This window comes from Cyprinus carpio, chromosome B25 (genome assembly GCF_018340385.1).
Source record: "Cyprinus carpio isolate SPL01 chromosome B25, ASM1834038v1, whole genome shotgun sequence".
Classification (NCBI taxonomy): Eukaryota; Metazoa; Chordata; class Actinopteri; order Cypriniformes; family Cyprinidae; genus Cyprinus; species Cyprinus carpio.
The window spans coordinates 18510388-18536868 of record NC_056621.1 but is presented as its reverse complement, the minus strand read 5'-3'; the positions used below and the strand labels follow the sequence as shown (position 1 = coordinate 18536868).

At 42.5% G+C, this 26481-nt stretch overlaps 1 protein-coding gene across 1 annotated transcript in view; it reads right to left on the bottom strand.

The window, feature by feature from the left end:
* Positions 1-25005, bottom strand: part of LOC109049670 (tenascin-X-like) — a 36746-nt gene extending 11741 nt beyond the window's left edge. Inside the window, exons 1-15 of the mRNA XM_042753348.1 lie at positions 24749-25005; positions 22448-22696; positions 22058-22327; positions 21412-21672; positions 21026-21274; positions 20635-20904; positions 19515-19772; positions 16508-16765; positions 11058-11318; positions 7481-7729; positions 7001-7270; positions 6373-6624; positions 5912-6172; positions 5503-5763; positions 4960-5220 (exon numbers count right to left, since the gene is read on the bottom strand). Coding sequence (XP_042609282.1) covers positions 4960-5220; positions 5503-5763; positions 5912-6172; positions 6373-6624; positions 7001-7270; positions 7481-7729; positions 11058-11318; positions 16508-16765; positions 19515-19772; positions 20635-20904; positions 21026-21274; positions 21412-21672; positions 22058-22327; positions 22448-22696; positions 24749-24923 — 3805 coding nt within the window. The 5' untranslated portion in view covers positions 24924-25005. The remainder of the gene's footprint in view (positions 1-4959; positions 5221-5502; positions 5764-5911; positions 6173-6372; positions 6625-7000; positions 7271-7480; positions 7730-11057; positions 11319-16507; positions 16766-19514; positions 19773-20634; positions 20905-21025; positions 21275-21411; positions 21673-22057; positions 22328-22447; positions 22697-24748) is intronic.
* Between the last annotated feature and the right edge of the window lie 1476 nt (positions 25006-26481).

Below are 26481 nucleotides of genomic sequence, written 5' to 3'. Positions count from 1 at the left end.
GAGTCTGTCGACAGGGATTCGCCACCCCCACTCGCCTAGGTATGAGGAGCTCTTGGAGGTGGTGACTCGTGCGGTGGCCAAGTTAAGTCTTGATTGGCCCGCCGAGAAGACAACTGAACCGCAGAAAAGCAAGCTAGATGAACGCTTTCTGCGGGCGAGTCAACCACCTCCTTGCCGGGGCCTTCCGTTCTTTCCCGATCTACACGAAGAGATCGCTAGATCGTGGAAACGCCCATTTTCAGCCCGCCTCTACATCCCCTTTTCAGATTACTACGGCAATGTAGTGGGGATGGCAGAGCGCGGCTACAGAGCGATGCCCCGGGTGGAACAGACGCTCGCGAGCTATCTGTCCCCCGGTACTGCATCGTCTCTGAAGGCTTTGGTGGGCAAAGGGTATGCGGCAGCAGGTCAGGCTGGTGCGTGTCTGCATACCATGGCGGTGTTACAGGCGTACCAGGCTGACCTGCTGAAGGAGCTTGACGAGGGAGAGGAGATCAAGTCCCATGACATCACCAAGTTAAGAAGGACCGCTGATCTCTCCCTCCACGCCACCAAGGAGACCGCCCGAGCGATTGGGAGGTCCATGGCAGCTATGGTGGCCGCGGAGAGACATTTATGGCTGACCCTGTCCGAAATGAAAGAGCGGGACAGGGTCTGCCTTATGGACGCCCCGATCCAGCCTTCTGGCCTGTTCGGCGACGCAGTCAACACTGTCGTTGACAGGTTTCAGGAGGCTCGCAAACAGGCGGCAGCGTTCCATAAATTCCTCCCTCGTCGCTCTCTCGGGGCATCTGGGCGGGAGATGCCCCAGCCACACCCTAGCTCCTCGTACCGCGAGGCCCAAAAACAGAGCGTCGCCTGCTCTCGGCCGAGGTCTTCGAAGCCCAAACAAGATCTAAGGGCGTTCATCGAAGCAAAGAAGGCCTCGGCCAAGAAGCCCTGACGCCAAAGAGCCAGGGCTTCAGAGGGCAGCCTCTGCTGAGGTAGAGTGGTGCACACCGCAGTACACAGTGCCCGTCTCGCCTCAGCGCCCTCTGGGGGCCGGTCTGCCAACCCTGCCAGTGTTCCAGGGCGCAGCGGTCCCCAGCGAGCATCGCTCTCAGTATCTTCCGCCTGTGCGCGTAGCGGGGCTGACATGCTCGCCGCCCCTGCGGGGGCCTCTTACACCAGAGGTCAGTCTCGAGAGACTGATTCCCTTAGTAGATTATTTGCCAGCGTGGAAGCTACTGCCAAATGTATCTCAATGGGTCCTGCACACAGTAGAAAAAGGCTACCGTATTCAGTTCGGCTCTGCACCGCCGATGTTCAACGGGGTTACTCCGACGATAGTAGTCGGCCCGAGCAGCAGGGTCTGGTTATGGAACAAGAAGTGAAAGCCCTATTAGAGAAGGAGGCCATCGAGGTGGTCCCTCCTCAAGACAGGGAATCCGGGTTTTACAGCCGGTATTTCATAGTTCCAAAGAAGGATGGGGGGTTGCGTCCGATCATAGACCTGAGGGTCTTAAATCAATCAGTTATGAGACTGAAGTTCAAAATGCTCACGATCAAGCATGTTGTAGCTCAGATCAGGTCCGAGGACTGGTTTGTCACAATAGATCTCAAAGATGCATACTTCCACATATCCATCCTTCCACAACACAGGAAGTTTCTGAGGTTCGCTTTCGGGGGCGAAGCTTACCAATATCGATTACTTCCCTTTGGCCTTGCACTCTCACCCCGCACGTTCACGAAATGTGTAGATGCGGCTCTGGTCCCCCTGCGCATGCAGGGCATCCGCATTCTCAACTATATCTACGATTGGTTGATTTTAGCTCAGTCAGAGCAGGTTGCGGCTCGGCATCGAGATGTCGTTCTCGCACATATATGGGGGAGCTGGGTTTGAGACTGAACGCCAAGAAGAGTGTACTTTCTCCAGTTCAGAGAACCACCTATCTAGGGCGTAGTATGGGATTCGACCGCGATGCAGGCACGATTGTTCCCTGCTCGTATCGAGTCGATCCTCATCTCAGTCGAGAGAGTCAAAGAAGGCCAGTCACTCACTGTCAAACAATTCCAGAGATTGTTGGGTCTAATGGCAGCTGCGTCCAACGTGATACCTTTTGGCCTGCTGTACATGAGACCCCTACAGTGGTGGCTCAAGACCAAGGGATTTTCCCCGAGGGGCAATCCACTTCGAACTATCAAGGTCACGCGGCACTGCCTCCGTGCCTTAGACATGTGGAAGAAACCTTGGTTCTTGAATCAGGGCCCGGTGCTGGGAGCTCCTGGTCGCCGTGTAACACTAGCGACGGATGTTTCCCTCACTGGCTGGGGTGCGGTCATGAGTGCCCACCCTGCCCGCGGTCTGTGGAGTGGTCGCCATCTGACATGGCATATCAATTGTCTAGAAATGCTAGCAGTTTATCGTGCACTGAAGCACTTCCTCCCAGACCTAAGGGGTCACCATGTGTTGGTGCGCACCGACAACACATCGGTGGTCTCTTACATCAACCACCAGGGAGGTCTGCGTTCGCACCCCTTGTACAAGCTGGCGCACCAGATCCTTGTGTGGTCCCAGGACAAACTCTTCTCACTCAGAGCAGTGTATATTCCTGGGAAACTGAATGTGGGAGCAGACATACTGTCGAGGCAGGGGCCGAGGCCCGGGGAATGGAGGCTTCACCCCGAGGTGGTGGAGCAGATATGGAGAGTTTTTGGCAGAGCTTAAGTAGACCTCTTTGCAACTCAAGAGACATCACATTGTCCCCTTTGGTTCTCTCTAGTTCATCCAGCTCCTCTGGGACTGGACGCTATGGTACAGACCTGGCCGAGGCTTCGTCTGTACGCATTTCCCCCTATTGCTCTGCTCCCGGGAGTTCTGGCGAGAGTACGCCGGGACGGGGTCCGTCTGTTATTAGTAGCCCGGTTCTGGCCGGGCCGAGTATGGTTTGCAGATTTGGTCTCGCTCCTCGACGGCTCTCCGTGGGAGATACCGATCAGGGCAGACCTACTCTCACAGGCGCAGGGCATGATAATTCACCCTCGCCCGGAGCTGTGGAAGCTGTGGGTGTGGCCCCTGAGGGGGCACAGTTCATAGCATCCGGTCTCTCAACCGAGGTTGTTGTGACCCTCCTCCAATCCAGAGCTCCCTCAACGAGGAAACTGTACGCCCTGAGGTGGAAACTCTTCACCTCATGGTGAAGCCCAGTTGGTACAGTTCTGGAGTTCCTACAGGCCAGGCTCTCTGCAGGGTTGACCCACTCCACGCTGAAGGTCTACGTGGCGGCCATTGCGGCCTACCACACCCTTCTCGATGGTCAGTCTTTGGGAAGACACCCCTTAGTTACACGTTTCCTCCGCGGTGCGCTGAGGCTGAGACCTCCAGTACGGTCCCGTATTCCCCCGTGGGACTTGGTTGTGGTGCTAAAGGTGTTGTGCAGACCTCCGTTTGAGCCTATTCAAGATATTTCAGACAGACATCTGACGCTTAAAACCGCCTTTCTGTTGGCCATTACCTCTCTGAGGAGAGTAGGAGATTTGCAGGCCCTCTCAGTGGCCCCTACTTATCTGGACTTTGCACCTGGCATGACCAAAGCGTTCATATACCCTCGAGCGGGATATGTTCCTAAGGTCCCCTCTGTCACACCACAACCTGTAGTGCTGCAGGCCTTCTGTCCTCCTCCCTTTCGGGAGCCCGACCAAGAGAAGCTAAATTGTATGTGTCCAGTTCGAGCACTGGACGCATACGTCCACAGAGCTGCCCTGTGGAGAAAAACAGACCAATTGCTTGTATGCTACGGTCCCCCCAAGAGGGGTTCTCCTGCTTCTAAGCAGACTATTAGTCATTGGATAGTTGAGGCTATCAACGCCACCTATGAGTCCTCTGGTCTTCGACGCAGCTCGAGTTCCTGAAGAGGAACCTCTCTAGGTTACGCATGTAACCCTAGTTCCTCGAGGGAACGAGACGCTGCGTCTCGGAGCCATACCCCCGGCACCCCTGTCGGCGCTTGCTGGTACACGAAGCTGATGCCAGCTGCGCGGCACGTGCTTTTATAGCTTCCTGGTCGCTAACGTCACCCCGCCCGTGACGTCACGCTCTTTCATTGGACTGATTTCACACAATATTCAGAGTCTCTCACGCTAGACGCGTTCCCCAAAGCGTTTGACGCAGCGTCTCATTCCCTCGAGGAACTAGGGTTACATGCGTAACCTAGAGACGTTTTCTGCTCAGTGCAAGTAAATATGAGATGGTTTCAAGAATGAAGATATATATACTGTATATTTATATGAGTATCTGGCTAGAGAAATCAGGAAACATATAATTGGAAAACATACTAGTATATTTTGAGGTAACCACTGATTCTCCTTCTGTTGACCGATCTGCTGCAACAGCTGTGATGATAAATGTGTAATTGACTCCAGCAGTCAGACCAGTGATGTTATAGGAAGTGTTATTAGTTGTCGAGTTTGCATTTGTTTTATGACTCGTCCACTGAATTTTAAAGAAAGATCTATTTCCAAGTGGTTCATTCCATGTCAGAAACACAGATGATGTTGTGGTATTGTTCACTCTGAGATTCGTGATCACATCTGGCTCTGTGTATTGGAGAAAGAAGCAAGTCATAATTGATGATTTGAAAAAAACCATCACACAAGACACAAGCAAAGTAGAAATACGTAAAGGATGAAACGTGAACTGGTGGGCCAAATAACGAACAATAGACTGACAAGGGGGAAGGCAATATATTGATTTTTAATCTTTAACGTGAACTTTGTATGTAGATTCACAAATGTTGAGTTTTTCTTTTTTCTTTTCTTTTCTTTTCTGTTTTTAACAATCAGGACACAAGTGAAAAATAAATACACATGGGGGGAATGTGAATCATTCTTATAACATACTTTGTAGCACAAAACAGACATTTTATAGTTTTAAATACAGTTACTACTATAAAGCAAGAAAGATTTTTTAATTCTACATACTTGTGAATTGTGAGATGCAGACAGTTTCTCCTTCTGTTAACCGATCTGCTGCAACAGCTGTGATGATAAATGTGTAATTGACTCCAGCAGTCAGACCAGTGATGTTATAGGAAGTGTTATTAGTTGTTGAACTTCCGTTTATTTTATAACCCGTCCACTGAATTTTAAAGAAAGATCTATTTCCAACTGGTTCTTCCCATGTGAGAAACACAGATGATGTTGTGATTTCAGACACTTTTAGATTTATGATCATATTTGGCTCTGTTTGGGGAGAGAAGAGCAATTCATACATGTTGATGAAAGGGGAATTAAACAAAGCAAGTCTGTAAATATGAGAAAGTATGAGCTGTGGAATTATGAATTGTTAAAATAAATGTAATAAGACCAGAACTCAGTGAGTCTGGTGTCTTAAGATGTTGCTGTACAGTTTTCTGCTCAGGGCAAGTAAATATGAGATGGTTTCAAGGATGAAGATATATATACAGTATATTTATATGAGTATCTGGCTAGAGAAATCAGGAAACATATAATTGGAAAACATACTAGTATATTTTGAGGTAACCGCTGATTCTCCTTCTGTTGACCGATCTGCTGCAACAGCTGTGATGATAAATGTGTAATTGACTCCAGCAGTCAGACCAGTGATGTTATAGGAAGTGTTATTAGTTGTTGAACTTCCGTTTGTTTTATCATCCGTCCACTGAATTTTAAAGAAAGATCTATTTCCAAATGGTTCTTTCCATGTCAGAAACACAGATGATGGTGTGATTTCAGACACTGTTAGATTTATGATCATATTTGGCTCTGTTTAGGGAGAGAAAAGCATTTATTTATTTATTTATTTATTTATTTTTCCAATCAGGACAAAAGTGAAATATACTCACATATTTTATAGTTTTACATATAGGCAATACTATATAGCAAGAAAAATAGATTTTATAATTCTACATACTTGTGAATTTTGAAAGGCAGAGACTTTCTCCTTCTGTTGATTGATCTGCTGCAACAGCTGTTATGATAAATGTGTAATTGACTCCAGCATTCAGACCAGTGATGTTATAGGAAGTGTTATTAGTTGTTGAACTTCCGTTTGTTTTATCATCCGTCCACTGAATTTTAAAGAAAGATCTATTTCCAAATGGTTCATCCCATTTCAGAAACACAGATGATGGTGTGATTTCAGACACTGTTAGATTTATGATCATATTTGGCTCTGTTTGGGAAGAGAACAGTTTTTTTTTTGTACAATCAGGACAAAAGTGAAAAATACATACATACAGTGGAACTGACTAAAAGGGGGAAGGCATTATTCTTATAATATACTTTGTGGCACAAAACAGATATTTTATAGTTTTACATATAGTCACTTCTATGTAGCAAGAAAATTACATTTTATACAGTAATTCTACATACTTGTAAATTGCGAGCTGCAGACAGTTTCTCCTTCTGTTGACTGATCGGCTGCCACAGCAGTGATGCAGAATGTGTAATTGACTCCAGCAGTCAGACCAGTGATTTGATGGGAAGTGTTAGTTGTTGCATCTGTTTTATCATCAGCCCACTGAATTTTGAAGAAAGATCTATGTCCAACTGGTTCTTCCCATGTCAGAAACACAGATGATGGTGTGATTTCAGACACTGTGAGGTTGCTGGCCACATTAGGCCCTGTGTAGAGAAGAAATAAGTCAATGAAAAACGTGGAAAAAGAGGGGATTAAAAGGGGTATTTTTTTTTAATGAAAATTATATTGTTTATAATAACTCCATCAGAACATTTAATGAATCTAGATGACATTTTAGTAAACACTGAGATCTAAAAACATTACATTATCTGTTTTATTTATTTTGATGGAGGTTTCGTTGATATTCACACCATTATTCTACTTTACTCTGTAACAGGAGTTTTCGATGGGAATTTGTACAAAAACGAAGGCAACAGATATTTAAAAATTCTACATACTGGTATACTGTGAGCTGCAGAAAGGCATAATTCTGATAACGTTTTATGTATCACAAAACAGATATTTTATAGTTTTACATACTGGTATACTTTGAGATGCAGAGAGTTTCTCCTTCTGTTGATTGATCTGCTGCCGCAGCAGTGATGCAGAATGTGTATTTGACTCCAGCCTTTAAATCAGTGATGTTATAGGAAGTGTTATTTGTTTCTACTGCATTTCTGTTCAAGTCCAAATTCTCATCAGTCCAGTTAAGTTTAAAGAAAGATCTATTTCCAAATGGTTCAGCCCATGTCAGAAACACGGATGATGTTGTGATTTTAGACAATGTGAAATTCTTGATTACATCTGGCTCTGTGTGAAGAGAGGAGAAATCATAAGTGCTGGTAAGACGTAGAGTTGAAACATGTTAAAACATTGATACAATTAATAATTCATAAAGCAGTTTTAGCATTTGTAAGTGCTTAAGATGTTGCTGTACAGTTTTCCACTCAAGGGAAGAAACTATGAGATGGTTTGGGGCTGAGGTATCATTCAGATTAAACATCCAATCAGAGCTCTTACTGGTATACAGTGAAATCTGATTGGCTCTTCCCTTGGTCTCATTGTCAGCTGCAACTGCAAACACTCTGAATGTGTACTGTGCTCCAGGAATCAGATCAATTATTTTGATGGAGGTTTTTTCCGTGATCACATTCGTATCTTCATATTCTACACGATAGTGGGAGCTTTGACCATTTGGTTTAATCCAGTTTAGTAAGACAGAGGATGTTGTAATATTATCAGCTGTGAGGTTCATTATGACGTCAGGCTCTGTGAGTGAAAAATGACAGACATTTGTTGATTAACCCTCTGGAGTCTAAGGGTATTTTTGGGGCCTGGAGAAGTTTTGTCATGCCCTGACATTTGTGCTTTTTTCAGTTTCTTATAAATATCTAAATGGCTAAAGTCTAATCTCACTGTAATCAGCACACACTGGGCTATAATAATATGTGAGCAGCATGTATGTACATGATTGTGTTTTTGAGAAAAAAAATGTTATGCGTGGTTAGTGAAAAACTAAAAATGTTAAATCTCTTGAATAAGGCAATAAAACACATATAGAAAATTGGTTCCCAGGAATTTGGAGAACTGGAGCTTGTAGCCTAGAATTTTTTTTTTCTAAATGATGTGAAAATCATCTTGTTTACTCACTTACAGAAAACAATATATTGATTTAAATTTTCTAAGACACTTTTTGTTGGTAAAAGTCATATGCGAGTAGGCGTCAACTATCATGAATTCACACCTGAGAAGACAAAGGCCTGCATAATGAGCTGCATAATGAGCCATTCAGTCAGCTGTGTCACTGAGAGGGATGAGTTACAAGAAAGAATGTGAGGACAAAATAAATGTATATAATTTTATGTTTGTAGTTTATTTAGAATATATTTAATTATCCCACAACATAATTTAATACTCACTTGTGAGTGCAGTTAAACAGTTTATTAGGAACAATCAAAGCTGACTTTCAAACTTTTTTTTTTTGCATCATTACTCCAGTCACACAATCCTTCAGAAATCCTTTTAACAATCTTATTTTCTACTAAAAAACATTTATTGTTATTATTATCATTATTATTATTATTATTATTATTATTATTATTATTATTATTAATGTTGAAAAGAGCTGAGAATATTTTTTTTTAGGTTTTTTTAGGGGGGATAAATTGAAAGAACAGCAATGATTGTTACATTTGTTACAGTTACATTTATTGTTACATTTATATTATGTACATCAAGCTTTTGAATGGTATAGTAGTGTATATTGTTATTGAAACTTCATATATTTCACTTGATTATACATTTAGTCAGGAATTATAGTTTGGAAAAAGTCTTTGGAAAAAGTCTAACTAGTAAAATGTTTACACGTTATGTGAAAACTAGTACAAGTATATAAATAATATAAAAAGAGACTTACTCATGTTTATGATCTTTGCTGAATAAAGTGCTTCATTCTTTTTTCTGAGGAAATCCAAATCTCAAATCCTCAACCACATCACATCTTTTTTGGGGTGAATTATGTCTTATTCCTCTCATCGCAAAGCAAACAGTAAAATAAAAAAAACTTGAAGAACAATCTCGCTGCGTTGTCTTCTGTTGTGTGGGCGTATTCAAAAGCCGCGCGCTTCAGTGAAACATTTGAATCTCAAAGGCGCGCTCGGCGCGGAGGCGTGGTCGCATTAGAAGATAATGAAGGAAGACGTGCAAAAAGGACATCGGGTTGTTTTCATATGGATTACTTTATCACAGAATATTTGTTTTCAGCAGCACTCGTTTAGTTTAAAAGTAGACATGTCAGGCTTTCTATAGATATCTCTCTCATGTCTCTTCGTTGAGTATTCACTGAGTTACAGTTCATTTTAATGACGCATTTGTAACTGAAGATCAGCGCAGACAAAGGCTGCAGACAGCACTCCTTGTTTGTTATCTTTATTTTATAAGTGCACAAAGTTTTGTTGTTATTATGTCTGTATACAAAAAAAAGTAGACCCTTTACAGATTCGATTGATGTATTCAGGGCCGGCGCTAGCCATTTGGGTGCCCTAAGCACAAATGCTTGGCGGTGCCCCCCCCCTCCCCTCCCCAACCAACCACCCACCCACCAACCAAAGAAATAACTACCATTCAGAATTTCTTAGTTAGGTTCTCTTTACTTCCAAAATAACTGCTGCAAATGAATAATTGGAACTGAACAATGTAAAAACAGAAAGTTAAAAGTGCAAAAAAAGTTTAGTGCAAATAACAGTATAAGTGTATGAATTTTATGAAGTATGAATTTTAAAGTGCACATTTTAAACTGCAAATAACCATGCAATTATACACAGTACACACACATATATCATGTAGACACAAACTTTTATTTTGGATGCGATTAATCGAGATTAATCTTTTCCCAGCCCTAATAATTTGACAACTCTGTGAATATGAAAAATATACAAACACTGAGATTGTGTTTTTTTTTTTCTAATTGCAGTTTCACCAACAGATGTCGCCCTTGGCCGAACCTCTTGAAAATGACCGCATGCCATAGTACAACAACGAAAAATCTTTATCTAAGCGGTCTAATTTGGCAAAATCACATCACGTTCAGTTGCAGGGTTTTTCTAAAGTTCAGACTGAGGCAGATAGACATTGTATTGAAGCGAAAGAAATTACAATAGGGAACGTTCTGCACTAATAGCTATATGCACACGTGACACATCTGTAACGTACCGTACGGGGAAAATTTGCTTTATTGTCATTCAAATGTGACAAATAGGACCCCAACGATTGGCATTCCTTTCCTTCTCAAACAAACTGCATCTTTTTTAGCTCAAGTTTCACAATTTCCCCGGACCCCGTTAAAATAAAAGACTCAACATGCAGGGCTAAAAGCCCCGGATCTTTTGCACTACTAGCGACGCGGACGCGCCGACGCCCCTGGACATGCATACTACACGCAAGGGCTACAAAACAAACATTTTTATTTAAAACATTGTCTTACCTGCAAGCGACGCGCGAGCATCATCCCGCTGTCTCTTCTTTTTTCCGCCCCCGACTCTTGGTGCCTTTTCGAGGCCATGTCTGAGGTCGGTGTCTGCCAAATTTGACATTTTTTGAGGCATAATCGAACAGACCACTGGGAGGTGGGGAAGGGGGGGCACCAGAGGGAGACTGGCACAGAGATTCACCTTTTTCTCGACTAATTTGGTCTAGGCCTATATTACTTTTGTATTGCTTTTGTATATTAACATGCTTTTAGAAATATTTTATTTGTTATTTATACTAGCAGCCTATTGTGATGATTTTTTTTTCACGACCCAGATTTTTTGGTGCCCCCCCAAGCACTTCGTGCCCTACGCGCAGTGCGTGATGTGCGTGTGCGGAGCGCCGGCCCTGGATGTATTGCTCTTCTCTGTACGATCAAAACTGAAAGTGTAATTTAAGTTCTTTTCGGGGTTATCAGGAGAAAATACCCCAAAACGCGTATACGCGTTAATCGACTCCAGAGGGTTAAAATGTGACTCCTGAAATCCTAATGTAGTGAAGATTTATATACAGTATATTTATATGAGTATCTGGCTAGAGAAATCAGGAAACATATAATTGGAAAACATACTAGTATATTTTGAGGTAACCACTGATTCTCCTTCTGTTGACCGATCTGCTGCAACAGCTGTGATGATAAATGTGTAATTGACTCCAGCAGTCAGACCAGTGATGTGATAGGAAGTGTTACTAGTTGTTGAGTTTGCATTTGTTTTATCACCCGTCCACTGAATTTTAAAGAAAGATCTATGTCCAACTGGTTCTTCCCATGTCAGAAACACAGATGATGGTGTGATTTCAGACACTGTTAGATTTATGATCATATTTGGCTCTGTTTGGGGAGAGAAGAGTTTATTTTTGTTTTTGTTTTTACAATCAGGATAAAAGTGAAATATACATACATATGGGGGGAAATATCAACTGGTGGGATAGATTAACTAACAATAGACTAAAAAGGGGGAAGGCATCATTCTTATAAATTACTTTGTAGCACAAAACAGATATTTTATAGTTTTACATATAGTCACTACTACATAGCAAGAAATTTAGTTCCCTTTCAGTCTGTCCCTCTCGACAGACGAATTGGGATCTCGCTTCGAGAGACCAGTCTACTTAGAGTGTAACTAAATGAGCTAATGCACATTGGCATGCGATGATTGCATCCACCTGCCACTGATCACTGCAGGTGCAACGCATACCAGCTTTTCGCTACGGAGCCGAGCGACAACATCGTTCTGCTCCAACCTGTGTCTTCAAGTGTTACGAGTATGATGCGCTCTTGGAAGCTTTCTGTGTTGGCGGACAGTGCTTCAGCAGTGGTCGTTCCTGTGTTGACTGGGTTGTGCACTTCAGGCTGCATTACCACCTGTCGTGCTGCAAGCAGCCGTCTCTCCTGTGCACCTCAGCACATAAAAAAGCATTTCCCTGAAAGAGCCAATTTCTCTAAAAGAGCTCACATGGGTGCGTCTTTGTAAAGATGAAGGATAATCTTTTCAAAGATGCCATTTCACCTGTGCGTTTCTGGATGCGGCCGTTATCTGGTGCCGGGTAATGGTCACGTTCACTGCCTCACGTATCTGGTTATTAAGCACGCTGAGGTGGCATTCGTGGATGAGTCATGTTCCCATTACGGGAAGATGACCATCTCGGCGCTGCAGATCAGGTTTTGTTACCTACAGGGGGCGGAGCTCCATTCCCTCTGCTGCGATCTAGCACTCATCCTGGCAGCTGCAAGACAGGACTACTTTCAGCAGTAGCACGGGTGGTTTGAGGGTTACAGTGGTGGCAAACCCCTCAGGGAACCAACCCTCGGGGGCCCACCACTCCTCTAGCGCTTCAGATCCAGTTGAGAGCCCAAAGGAACTCGGTGGGCCCTCTTCAAAGAGTGTACCAGCGGTACCCTTTTGTCCTTCTCCCAGTGAACGGATGCTATGGCGTTACTGCAGGTGCACCAGGCCAAGGCACTGAAGGACCTGCACGAGGGTGGTCACGAACCGGCAGTTCTGAAAGAGCTCCGAACCACTACTGACCTCGCACTCCAAACGATGAAGGTCACCGCAAGTTCTCTGGGTCATGCGATGTCCACACTTGTAGTCCAGGAGCGCCAACTCTGGCTGTGTCTGGCCGACATGAGGGATGCCAACAAGGTACGGTTCTACAACGCCCCTGTGTCCCAGACCGGCCTCTTCAGCGACGTGGTCGAGAGCTTTGCCCAGCAGTTCTCAGCTGCGCAGAAGCAGACTGAGGTGATTCGACACATCCTGCCCCAGTGGGCAGCCGCTGCCTCTACCTGTCTGCCGGCCGCAGCGGCCCCCTACGTCTGCCCCCACGCCGCATCCACAGCAGCCTCCAGCCAAGTAGCGTCATAGAGCCGGGTGTAGGCAGGCCACCCCACCCATCCAGGCCCCCATCAAACCTGGCAGTAAGTGGAAGAGCAAGCGGCCCTGAAACCGTCGACCCAGAGATGGAGGGACCTGCTCTTCGGGAGATGAACGCATGTCGAACCTCTCCGTCCCCTCAGCAGCCAGATGTGGCAGAATGTCTGGTGCCAGGCCCTGACTTGATGAATCCTTGAGAACTGGTAGAGGGCTGGGTTCCATATGTAGAGACCTAAGTGGATCCCATATGTGTAATATCTACGGTATAGCCTCAGAGCCCGTGTCTCCCTTCGTGGATGAGTCATGCTCCCACTGCTCCCACTCCCACATCTCGGAGCTGCAAACAAGGCTCCGCTACCTTCAGGGAGGCGGAGTCCCGTTGCTGCTGCTGCGATCTGGGGCTCGTTCTGGCGGCCGACAGACGAGAACCACTTCCAGGAGTAGCATGGGTGGTTTGAGGATTACAGTGGTGCCAAACCTGGCAGGGTACCAACCCTCTGGGGAGCATCACTCCTCTTGCACCTCCGATCCAGTGGAGCAACCCATGGAACGCGCTGGGCCCTCTTCAAAGAGCGTAATCCAGCGGTATCCAGTGGGCATCCCCCCGACCAGATGTCGATCTCAGCATTGGAGGGAGAGCTGTCTGATGAAGATTCGGCCATGCTGTCGCCCCACGGGACGGTGGCAAAACCTGAATCGGATACGGAGATGACAGCTATGCTTTCCCGGGCCGCCAAAAGGGTAGGGCTCGAGTGGAAATCTCCACCGCGTCCCGAGCCCTCAAGGCAGGATGATTGGTTTCTCAAGGTGGCTTGCGCTGGTTCTCAGCACCCCATCCCGGTGCCTTTCTTCCTGGAAGTGCATGACGAGCTTACCAGGTCGTGGATGGCACCTTTTACTGCAAGAAACCAGCCGGTGGGCTCCTCCTCCCTCACCACCCTCGATGGCGGTGCAGCGAAGGGGTATTCTGTGATTTCCCCCAGTGGAGCGGGCGGTAGTGATGCAATTGTGTCATAAGTCTGCCTTCTGCTGGCAGCTCCCAAGGCACTGAAGGACCTGCACGAGGGTGGTCACGATCCAGAAGCTCTGAAAGAACTCCGAACCCCCACTGACCTCACACTCAGAGCGACGAAGGTCACTGTGCATTCTCTGGGTCATGCTATGTCCACGCTCGTGGTCCAGGAGCGCCATCTGTGGCTGAGTCTGGTTGAAATGAGGGACACTGACAAAGATCAGTTCCTTAATGCCCCTGTGTCCCAGACTGGCCTCTTCGGTGACACGTTCGAGAACCTGGCCCAGCAGTTCTCGGCTGCACGGGAGCAGACTGAGGCAGTCCAACCTTCAGCTGCTGCCTCCACTGGTCAGCGCTACCCAGCCCATCTCGCTGACTTCTGCAGACCATCAGCCTCGGCTATGCGATTCAGTTTGCCCCGCGTCCCCCCAAGTTCAGTGGTATCCACTTCACTACAGTGAAAGTGTCCGATGCCCCTGTTCTGCGGGTAGAGATCGCAGTCCTTCTGGCGAAGGACGCGATAGAGCCGGTCCCCCCAGCCAAGATGAGGATGGGGTTTTACAGCCCTTACTTTATTGTACCCAAGAAAGGCAGTGGGTTAAGACCGATCTTGGATCTGCGAGTTTTGAACCGGGCCCTTCATCGGCTACCGTTCAAGATGTTGATGCAGAAACGCATCTTTGGGTGCGTCCGTCCCCGAGACTGGTTTGCATCGATCGACCTGAAGGATGCGTACTTTCATGTATCGATCCTTCCGCGCCACAGACCTTTACTGCTTTTTGTGTTAGAAGGACGGGCATATCAGTACAAGGTCCTGCCCTTCTGGCTGTCCCTGCCTCCCCGTGTCTTCACGAAAGTCGCAGAGGTGGCTCTTGTTCCCCTCAGAGAGCAGGGTGTTCGCATTCTCAACTATCTAGACGATTGGCTGATACTAGCACAATCTCGGGATCAGTTGTGCGAGCACAGGGACCTGGTGCTCCGGCACCGCAGCCTGTTGGGACTTCGGGTCAACTGGGGAAGAGCAAACTCTCGCCGATGCAGAGGATCTCTTTTCTCGGTATGGAGTTGCATTTGGTCGAACAGATAGCACGCCTCACAGAGGAATGTGCACGGTCAGTGCTAGCCTGCTTGAATACGTTCAAGGGCAGGACAGCGGTCCCACTGAAACTTTTTCAGAGGCTCCTGGGTCATATGGTGGCTGCAGCGGCACTTACACCACTCGGCCTGTTACATATGAGACCGCTCCACCACTGGCTTTATGGCAGAGTCCCAAGGTGGGCGTGGAAGCGCTGCACTCACCGGGTCCAAGTTACACCGGCCTGTTGCCAAACCCTCACCCCGTGGTCAGATCTTGCGTTTCTCCGGGCAGGGGTGCCCCTAGAGCAGATCTCGGGCATGCTGTGGTTTACACAGATGCCTCCGCCACCGGCTGGGGGGCCACGTACAACGGGCATGCAGTCTCAGGGGTTTGGACGGGCCCGCAGCTGCAGTGACACCTCAATTGCCTAGAGTTGTTAGCAGTGTGCCTTGCCTTGAACCGTCTCAAAGGTCGCGTATGAGGCAAGCACGTGCTGGTCCAAACGGACAACACAGCGACCGTTGCGTACATCAACTGACAAGGTGGTCTGCGCTCCCGTCGCATGTCGCAACTCCCTGCCACCTTCTCCTTTGGAGTCGGAAGGTTCTGAGGTCACTTCGTACTGTTCACATTCTGGGCCTGCTCAACTGTACAGCCGACGAGCTGTCTCGAGTATTGCTCCCGGGAGAATGGCGACTCCATCCTGTGACGATCCAGCTGATTTGGAGACGGTTCAGAGCCACTCAGGTAGACCTGTTTGCTTCTCCAGAGGCCTCTCACTGCCAGTTGTTCTACTCCCTGACCAAGGGGACACTCGACAGACACTGTGCAAAGTCTGGGAGGACGAGGAGCAAGTCTTGCTAGTGGCGCCGTATTGTCCCACTCTGACCTGGTTCCCCGAGCTAGTGCTCCTCGCGACAGCCCCTCCTTGGCCGATTCCTCTGATGAAGGATCTACTGACTCAGTGATGGGGCACCATTTGGCACCCATGTCCAGACCTTTGGAAACTCCATGTCTTGTCCCTGGATGGGAAGTGGAGGTTCTAGGTGACCTACCCCAGCAGGTAGTGAACACCATCACTTCGGCAAGAGCACTGTCTACGAGACACGCGTATACCTTGAAGTGGAACCTGTTCGTCAAGTGGTGTTCTTCTCGCCGAGAGAAGCCCCGAAGGTGCCCAATTGTGATCGTGCTTTCCTTTCTGCAGCAACGGCTGGAGCGAAGGCTGTCTCCCTCCACCCTCAAAGTCCAGGTCGCTGCTATTGCTGCCTACCATGACCCCGTGAATGGGAAGTCTTTAGGTAAGCATGATCTCGTCATCAAGTTCCTTCGAGGGAGGTTAAATCCTTCCTGGCCCCCCTCTGTACCCTCTTGGGACCTGACTCTAGTGCTAAAATCACTACAGCAGGGCCCATTCGAGCCTTTGCATTCAGTTGAGCTAAAGTTTCTTTCATTCCTTTTCATTCCTCTCCTTTCTACATTTCTGTCAATTAGTCAATTAGTATTATCAACATACTATTTAGCAAGAAACAGATATTTTAAATTTTACATACTGGTATAGTTTGAGATGCAGACAGTTTCTCCTTCTGTTGCTTGATCTGCTGCCACAGCAGTGATGCAGAATGTGTAATTGACTCCAGCATTCAGACCAGTGATGTGATAGGAAGTGTTCGTTGTTGAATTTCTGTTTGTTTTCTCATCAGTCCATTGAATTTTAAAGAAATCTCTATTTCCACCTGGTTCATTCCATGTCAGAAACACAGATGATGTTGTGATGTTGTTTACAGAGAGATTCCTGATCACATCTGGCTCTGTGTGGGGAGAGAAAAGTAAATAATATGTAGCGGTGGTAAAATAAATTACAACAGATGTATGAGTTAAACTTCAGATGGAGCCTCTGTCCCAGCTCTTCATTGCAAAGATGGTTTAATAGGTTTAAAAGCCTATTGTGTATTATTATTCTAATTTAATTAACTTAATAAATACATTCTTAAACTACATTTAAAAATTTAACATTAAAGATGACAGACATCTAATAGGGGCTCAGGCGGCTCGCATAGGGCACTGGAAGGGGCAGCACCCATGGCACTTTGGTAGGGATCACAATTAGTCGGTCACCGACATGACGTCGAGAGTGACTGAGAGAAAAGGAACGTCTCGGTTACGTATGGTAACCCTCGTTCCCTGAAGGAGGGAACGGAGACGTCACGTCCCATCGCCACAGTTGCTGTACCACTGCTGAGCCGCCGGGTCTCCGGCTCGGCTCCTCAGCGAAAACCTGGTATGCATTGCACCTGCTGCCTTATTATACTCACACTGTGATCAGCAGCAGCTGGATGCAATAATTGCATGCCAATGTGCATTGGCTCGTTTAGTTTACACTGGAAGTAGATTGGTCTATCGAAGCGATATCCCAATTAGTCGGTCACCGATGTGATGTCTCTGTTCCCTCCTTCAGGGAACGAGGGTTACCATATGTAACCGAGATGTTTCTTTTCTTTTTTTAACATCCATTACAATATTCTTTTTATTTCTTATTACAGTTCATTCTGAGTCACAATCAGGACATAATATATATACATATAGGGGGAAATGTGACCTGGTGGGACAAATGAATAAGACTAAAACAGCTGAAAGCCATAAATCGGATAATGTACTATGTAACAAAAAAATGGGAGGGTAAGAGAGACACTGTCTATGGGAGGGTAAGAGAGCTCTCAGAATAAATAAAAAATATCTTAATTTGTGTTCCAAAGATGAACGGAGGTCTTACGTGTTTGGAATGACAGAATTTTCATTTTTGGGTTAACTATCCCTTTAAGTGACTTACATTAAAGGACAGTATTTCTGATTTGCTCAAAAACAGTTCCAAATATGAAGTGTCTATTAAGTACAAATAGCCCACCTTGTTGGCAGAGGCTATTTAGAGTACAGTAGCTGCACCCACCAATGTCTGCTTGCAATAGAGATCAATACAAAAGACGCATATTCAGTGGCTTAGGGAGACTCGTGATAATAACTTCTAAAGCGTTCAACGCAAGTTTAAATCCGCCTTTTGCCAAATTCATTCGACTCACATTCTTTTCCCTTTTCCCATCACATACCAGATCAGAAAGGCATTTATTTTCAATAAAGTATCTCACACATATTTAGTGTTTATAGGGTATAGCAGTAGGGTTAGGTGTAAGGAGGGCTTTATTGACCCAGATGGCATCCATTAATAATTTTAATAAAGATTATAATCTACACTTAATATGTCATCATCTCATACTGTTTTAAAATGTAGGCTACTATAACACTGAGGTGCAAATATCCACTACTATTTGCAGTAATTATAAATACAGCATCTACTACAGCACTTATTGCAAAAAAGAATAATACCTTTTAAACAGTGCAAACAGAATCTATTGTTATTTGCTCTTGTATAGTGTAAATAGCATATTGCTAACAAAATACTGTTATTTTTACATAGTGTAAATAGAATATATGGCTGTTTGCACATAGTGTAACATTTTAGTTTTATATTTGAAACATAATTACACCCCCCCCCCCCCAAATAATTTAATCAAGATCATGTCAAAATAAAGTAAACACAAAGAGGTTTGCATTCAAATGTATGTAAATGGAACAACAACTTGGAGTTTTCATAGTACTGACAGAGATGAATGAGCAAAAGCTCTTCACGTATGAGTTCTTCACATGCTCATGACTGTTACTGAACATCAGAATGTAAACAAAAAAATCAAATGCACATTGACAGATCTTCCATCTGTTCTTTTAAATGTGATCAAGTTTATATTTCTGAAAGCATGTGTAACTCTGTCTAAGCAAATTCTTGTTTTTTCAAGACAAACAGGACGCCCGTCATTGCACAATACCCACATATGGCAGGTTGGTGAGTGTTCATTGCATATGCTGTAGCCTATGTAATGTATACATACTGTAAAGGTGTATGTCATAAAACTGGTAATGTCATACTTTGTAGTATTGGTTTTGTGTACTTTTAGTGTAACATTCTGTTTGGTTGTAAAATGTATTACCATTAGTATGGAATAGTTCACAGACTGCACACACGTGTTTAACTAATAAAGATCTTCGATACTGGCAAACAAGATTTATTTAGCAAATTGGTTTCAATTGACTGACTGTAGGTTTATGTCCGCTTCATCCAATGCTCTTTATGTCCTAAGTGTTATTAAATTTCCCATTACAAGTAAGAGACAGCTTCAGATGATTCAGTGCATGCAGGGAACTGAACACATATTTCAAACTAATTTGTTAACCATTTCAGACTGTTTAGCCAATTCTTCGAACAAAATCGACTCACAAGAGTGAATCATTGAAGCATGCAGCATCACTCTGTGGGAACGGACCGAGGCCGGTGGAGTTATTGAAAAGTACAGACCTATAAATCTACTCTTAAAAGCACACATCTTCCAAAAAGGTTACTAAAGTAAACATAATGGAGTAAATAAGTTATTACCCACCTCTGGTCAGAAGTCAATTAGCATTATCAACATACTATTTAGCAAGAAACAGATATTTTATAATTTTACATACTGGTATAGTTTGAGATGCAGACAGTTTCTCCTTCTGTTGCTTGATCTGCTGCCACAGCAGTGATGCAGAATGTGTAATTGACTCCAGCATTCAGACCAGTGATGTGATAGGAAGTGTTCGTTGTTGAATTTCTGTTTGTTTTCTCATCAGTCCATTGAATTTTAAAGAAATCTCTATTTCCACCTGGTTCATTCCATGTCAGAAACACAGATGATGTTGTGATGTTGTTTACAGTGAGATTCCTGATTACACCTGGCTCTGTGTGGGGAGAGAAAAGTAAATGATATGTAGCAGTGGTAAAATAAATTACAACAGATGTATGAATTAAAGTAACTTCAGATGGAGCTTCTGTCTCAGCTCTTCATTGCAAAGATTGTTTAATAGGTTTAAAACCCTATTGTGTATTATTATTCTAATTTAATTAACTAAATTAATAAATTCTTAAACTAAATTTAAAAAAATGAACATTAAAGATGACAGACATTATAAAAAGGTTAGAAAACATATATAAAGACCATATATCAAGATTAAAGGTGCCCCTGGAAATCAATTTGAGGGGGAAATGTTTCCCTATGGGAAAGTTAATTTCTAACACTGATGGCAATACATATGAAAATACTCTTCTTCTCTGGCCATACGGTTTAAAGTGTTATTTATAGTTTTGATATCTTCATGTAATTAAGAGCACAGTTATTGTATTATATTTAATATCATAATTGCTATTTAACATTACCCCTAAATTTTTGATTATGCTGGGAATGCTGCATATAAATTTTTCTTTATGTGCATGTAACTTTATATAATGACACATTTCTCCCAGCCACCCAATTCATACCCTGGGTACATTCTTCCATTATTTATCTTTTTTAAATGTGTGGTATTACAAATTGCCATCTCAGATGAGTTTACCTTCTTCAATAAATCATGACAAAATTTCACTAATATTAATTAACAATATTGCACATTTTATATCTATGATATTTCAAGTTCATCCCTTATCTAAAACTCAGCATACTGTATTGTCTGAGATGAAATATAGTTGCAATCATCACTTTTGCATCCTTACAACTATTATATATATAAAAAAGGAAGATGACAGATAATTCATAATATTACATACTGGTATAGTTTGAGATGCAGAGAGTTTCTCCTTCTGTTGATTGATCTGCTGCCACAGCAGTGATGCAGAATGTGTAATTGACTCCAGCATTCAGACCAGTGATGTGATAGGAAGTGTTATTAGTTTCTACTGCTTTTCTGTTCAAGTCCAAATTCTCATCAGTCCAGTTAAGTTTAAAGAAAGATCTATTTCCAAATGGTTCAGCCCATGTCAGAAACACGGATGATGTTGTGATTGTAGACACAGTGAAATTCATGATTACATCTGGCTCTGTGTGAAGAGAGAAGGAGAAATCATAAGTGCTGGTAAGATGTAGAGTTGAAACATGTTAAAACATTGATACAATTAATAATTCATAAAGCAGTTATGGAATTCCAATTAGAGCTCTTACTGGTATACAGTGAAATCTGATTGGCTCTTCCCTTGGTCTCATTGTCAGCTGCAACTGCAAACACTCTGAATGTGTACTGTGCTCCAGGAATCAGATCAATTATTTTGATGGAGGTTTTTTCCGTGATCACAATCGTATCTTCATATTCTACACGATAGTGGGAGCTTTGACCATTTGGTTTAATCCAGTTTAGTAAGACAGAGGATGTTGTAATATCATCAGCTGTGAGGTTCATAATGACGTCAGGCTCTGTGAGTGAAAAATGACAGACATTTGTTGATTAAAATGTGACTCCTGAAATCCTAATGTAGTGAAGATTTATATACAGTATATTTATATGAGTATCTGGCTAAAGAAATCAGGAAACATATAATTGGAAAACATACTAGTATATTTTGAGGTAACCACTGATCCTCCTTCTGTTGACCGATCTGCTGCAACAGCTGTGATGATAAATGTGTAGTTGACTCCAGCAGTCAGACCAGTGATGTTATAGGAAGTGTTATTAGTTGTTGAACTTCCGTTTGTTTTATCACTCGTCCACTGAATTTTAAAGAAAGATCTATTTCCAAGTGGTTCTTCCCATGTGAGAAACACAGATGATGGTGTGATTTCAGACACTGTGAGGTTGCTGGCCACATTAGGCCCTGTGTAGAGAAGAGAGAAGTCAATGAAAAAGGTGGAAAAAGAGGGGATTAAAAGGGGGATTTTTTTTTTTTTTTTTAAGAATGAAAATTTATTGATTATAATAACTCCATCAGAACATTTAATGAATCTAGATGACATTTTAGTAAACACTGAGATCTAAAAAATTACATTATCTGTTTTATTTATTTTGATAAAGGTTTTATTGATATTCACACCATTATTCTACTTTACTCTGTAACAGGAATTTTCGTTGGGAATTTGTACAAAAACGAAGGCAAGAGATATTTAAAAATTCTACATACTGGTATACTGTGAGCTGCAGAAAGGCATAATTCTGATAATGTTATATGTATCACAAAACAGATATTTTATAGTTTTACATACTGGTATAGTTTGAGATGCAGAGAGTTTCTCCTTCTGTTGATTGATCTGCTGCCGCAGCAGTGATGCAGAATGTGTAATTGACTCCAGCATTCAGACCAGTGATGTGATAGGAAGTGTTATTAGTTTCTACTGCTTTTCTGTTCAAGTCCAAATTCTCATCAGTCCAGTTAAGTTTAAAGAAAGATCTATTTCCAAATGGTTCAGCCCATGTCAGAAACACGGATGATGTTGTGATTTTAGACACAGTGAAATTTTTGATTACATCTGGCTCTGTGTGAAGAGAGAAGGAGAAATCATAAGTGCTGGTAAGATGTAGAGTTAAACATGTTAAAACATTGATACAATTAATAATTCATAAAGCAGTTATGGAATTCCAATTAGAGCTCTTACTGGTATACAGTGAAATCTGATTGGCTCTTCCCTTGGTCTCATTGTCAGCTGCAACTGCAAACACTCTGAATGTGTACTGTGCTCCAGGAATCAGATCATTTATTTTGATGGAGGTGTTTTCAGCGATCACATTCTTATCTTCATATTCTACACGATAGTGGGAGCTTTGACCATTCGGTTTAATCCAGTTTAGTAAGACAGAGGATGTTGTAATATCATCAGCTGTGAGGTTCATAATGACGTCAGGCTCTGTGAGTGAAAAATGACAGACATTTGGGGATTAAAATGTGAATGCTGAAAACTTACTGTAGTAAAGATTTACACATATGAAAGGCATCAGTCATTAAATACTGTATGAATTTCCAGATAGGGAAATCAGGAAACATATAATTAGAAAACATACTATTATATTTTGAGGTAACCACTGATTCTCCTTCTAATGTTTTAGGCATATGTAATTAAATACTGTAAACGAAAAGTCTATTTCAACGTGGTCCTTCCCATGTGCGAGAAACACCAGATGATGGTGTGATTTTCAGGACCCACTGTAGAGTGCTGGCCACATTAGGCCCTGTGTAGCGAAGAGAGGAAGTCAATGAAAAAGGTGGGAAAAAGAGGGAGATTTAAAAGGGGGCTTTTTTTTTTTTTTTTAAGAATTGAAAAGTATTGATTATAATAACTCCATCAGAACATTTAATGAATCTAGATGACATTTTAGTACCACACTGAGATCTAAAAAATTACAATTATAGTTTTATTTATTTTGATTAAGGTGTTCTTGATATTCACACCATTAATTATACTTTACTCTGTAACAGGACTTTTCGTTGGGAAATTTGTACAAAAACGAAGGCAAGAGGATATTTAAAAATTCTAACATACTTGGTATACTGTGAGCTGGCCAGAAGCCTAATTCTGATAATGTAATATGTCATCACAAACAGATATTTTATAGTTTTACATACTGGTATAGTTTGAGATGCAGAGAGTTTCTCCTTCGGTTGATTGATCTGCTGCCCGCAGCATTGCTGCAGAATGTGTAATTGACTCCAGCATTCAGACCAGTGATGTGATAGGAAGTGTTATTAGTTTCTACTTCTACTTCTTACTGCTTTTCTGTTCAAGCAGTCCAAATTCTCCTCAGTCCAGTTAAGTTTAAAGACGAGAAAGATCTATTTCCAAATGGGTTCAGCCCATGTCCAGAACACGGATGATGTTGTGAATTTTAGAGACACAGTGAAATTTTTGTTTGTTTTTTTTTTTTTTTTTTTGATTACATCCTGGCTCTGTGTGCAGAGAGAAGGAGAAATCAGAAGTGCTGGTAATATTGTAGAGTGAAAAAACCCAATGGTTTAAAACATTTGTACAATTAATACTGCATTAAAGCAGTTTATGGAATTTCAATTAGAGCTCTTACTGGTATCCCAGGGAAATCGAATTGGCTCTTCCTCTTGGTCTCTTGGTCAGCTGCAACTGCAAACACTCGCTGAATGTGTCCTGTGCTGCAGGGAATCAGGGATCATTTATTTTGCTGGAGTGTTTCAGCGCGGTAGAGGCGAAGGACACACGCCGGGACGCGGGGCCTGGCGGTGTGCAGTGCGCTGTCAGGTGCTCTGAGTATCTAGCGCACCCCACGATCGTGGGCAGCTTTGACCAATTTGGTTTTAATACAGTTTAGCAAGACAGAGGATGTTTGTAAATATCATAAGCGTTGAGTGTTAATTAATGTCAGTCCAGGCTCTGTGAGTGGAAAAATTTTTTTTGTGTGTGTGTTAGGTGGCACCGAGGTTTAAAAATGGATGCTGAAAAACTTACTGTAGTAAAGATTTACAGATATGAAAGGCATCAGTCATTAAATTACTGTATGAATTTTCCAGATAGGGAAATCAGGGGAACATATAAATTAGAAAAACACTACTAATACTATTATATTTTGAGGTAACCACTGATTCTCCTTCTGTTGACTAATAAAATGAATGTTTGGAAATGTAAACTGATAGTTCATACTACTGACACACAGCAAAAGATAGAAATAACTGTCTTAAAACCATTTTTTAGCTGATAAAAATAAATACATGGTTCCACTAATAAAGTAAATATCAGATGGCTTCAATTCAAAATCTCAGAAATCTGCTCATTCAAGTGGCAAACCACTAAACAGATAAAACATGGTATGAATACTTTTAAATACTGTTTCAATTATTACATTACTATGATGTTTTAATATATAATTGTTTGTGGGTAGAAGTCAAGCAGTTGGAGCAAATAAGCAATGGACAAATGTTTTGAAAGTCTACATACTGGTCCATGCTGAGATACAGACAGGTTCTGTTGATGTATCTGCTACAACGACTGTGATGCAAAATGTGTAATTGACTCCAGCAATCAGACCAGTGACTGTTACATTTGGGACTGTGACTGTTACATTCCCATGTGTTTCATCAGCAGTCCAATTAACTTTAAAGGAAGACCCCATTTCCACGTTGTTTTATCCCCATTTTCAAGAAGCACAAATGATGTGGAGATTTCAGTTACTGTGAGATTCTCAATTGCATTTGTTGCTGTTTAAGAACAGAGAAGAAACTGATTAGTGATTCTTGCGCCTGAAACAGCTGTAGAAATCATACAGTTTCATACAGTTCATATAATGTTTGTAGGTAGTCCAGAGATCTGGGTTTTGATGTAAACCAAGTAAACCTGAAATGTCATCAAAGCTGAATCCCAATGAAATCAGAGTCTTTATTAGAATACATGAAATTGCTGTAAACTGTATGAATACAATTTTGTCTTATTACTTTCCCAACATTAATTTTAAACTGGTAGACACTGAGGTTTGATATTCGGTATGTGACCATGAAAAAAGTACATAATTTATTCTAAACAATATACAACATTAAACTATAAAAATGAATGAAAAAAAAAAGTTTTGACTCTCAGTTGTCCACTGAAAATACTCACCTGAAGAGCGTGATGTTTCAGACTGAGTTGAAGGAAGAGCTTGTATTGGCAGGGGGCTGCTTGGGATAAATTAGATGTACCAAGAAAATAAAGTAGATTTGTTTTTGCATACAGTCAAATTTTATACTGCGAGAATTGTTGCTACAATACATGAAATTGCTGTATGAATGCAATTTTGTTTAATTACTATTTTCTACTTCTCAACATAAATGGTAACTGCTGATGTTTAAACAAAGCGGTCAGTCAAGTTTACATTGTTTAGTAATCTGATTTCCATTTTAATCAAAAAATATATAACAAAGATTTGTGTAACCCATTTCAAAGAAAATAGGATGTTTTGTTATAAGCTTTTGGAGCATGCCGCCCCTGACATATTGCAACACCACAGCTTGTGTCATCACAGGGTTGTTTGCTCTGTTGTTTAGTGAAGTAATATAAGCATTTCTTTACTTTCTGAACAGACAAATGTGTTTGATTTTTACCATAATTGTATGCTATGAAGTTACACCAACATCAAACCATCTAAATCACAAAGTTTTGATTGTGTTGTCTCAAACGTTGTTTTCATAAACGCGAGGCGCAACGTGACGTTAACAGAGACAACGCTTCATACAATATCGTTCATGTCGCATCTTATTGTTATGTCCATGTCAGAGACATATTTGCATTACACTGGCTCATTCACCATAAGTGATATATAACATATTTTGTGTTCGCCTACGAATACAATTAGTCTACCTGCTGTTAACAGGATGCTTAATCTAATCACCTATCTGAACAATCAGGCCAGTGCTGCTTCCTCAAAGTTTATTTATTCACTTGTTTTAAGTCTTTTCAGTTTAAACATTAAAGTGTTTTAAGTAGTGCTGTCAATGGATAAAAATATAAACTAATTAATCATACTTTTTTTGTAAATTAATCGTTATTATTGATATCAACCTGCGTTGGACTGCGATGCACTTCAGGAGCCTGATCGAGATGGTACGCAGCACATCTCCTGCTATGAGGATTATTGCGTCAGGACCGCTTCCCATGTATCATGGCCGACACGAAAGGTTCAGTAGCCCTAAATGAAT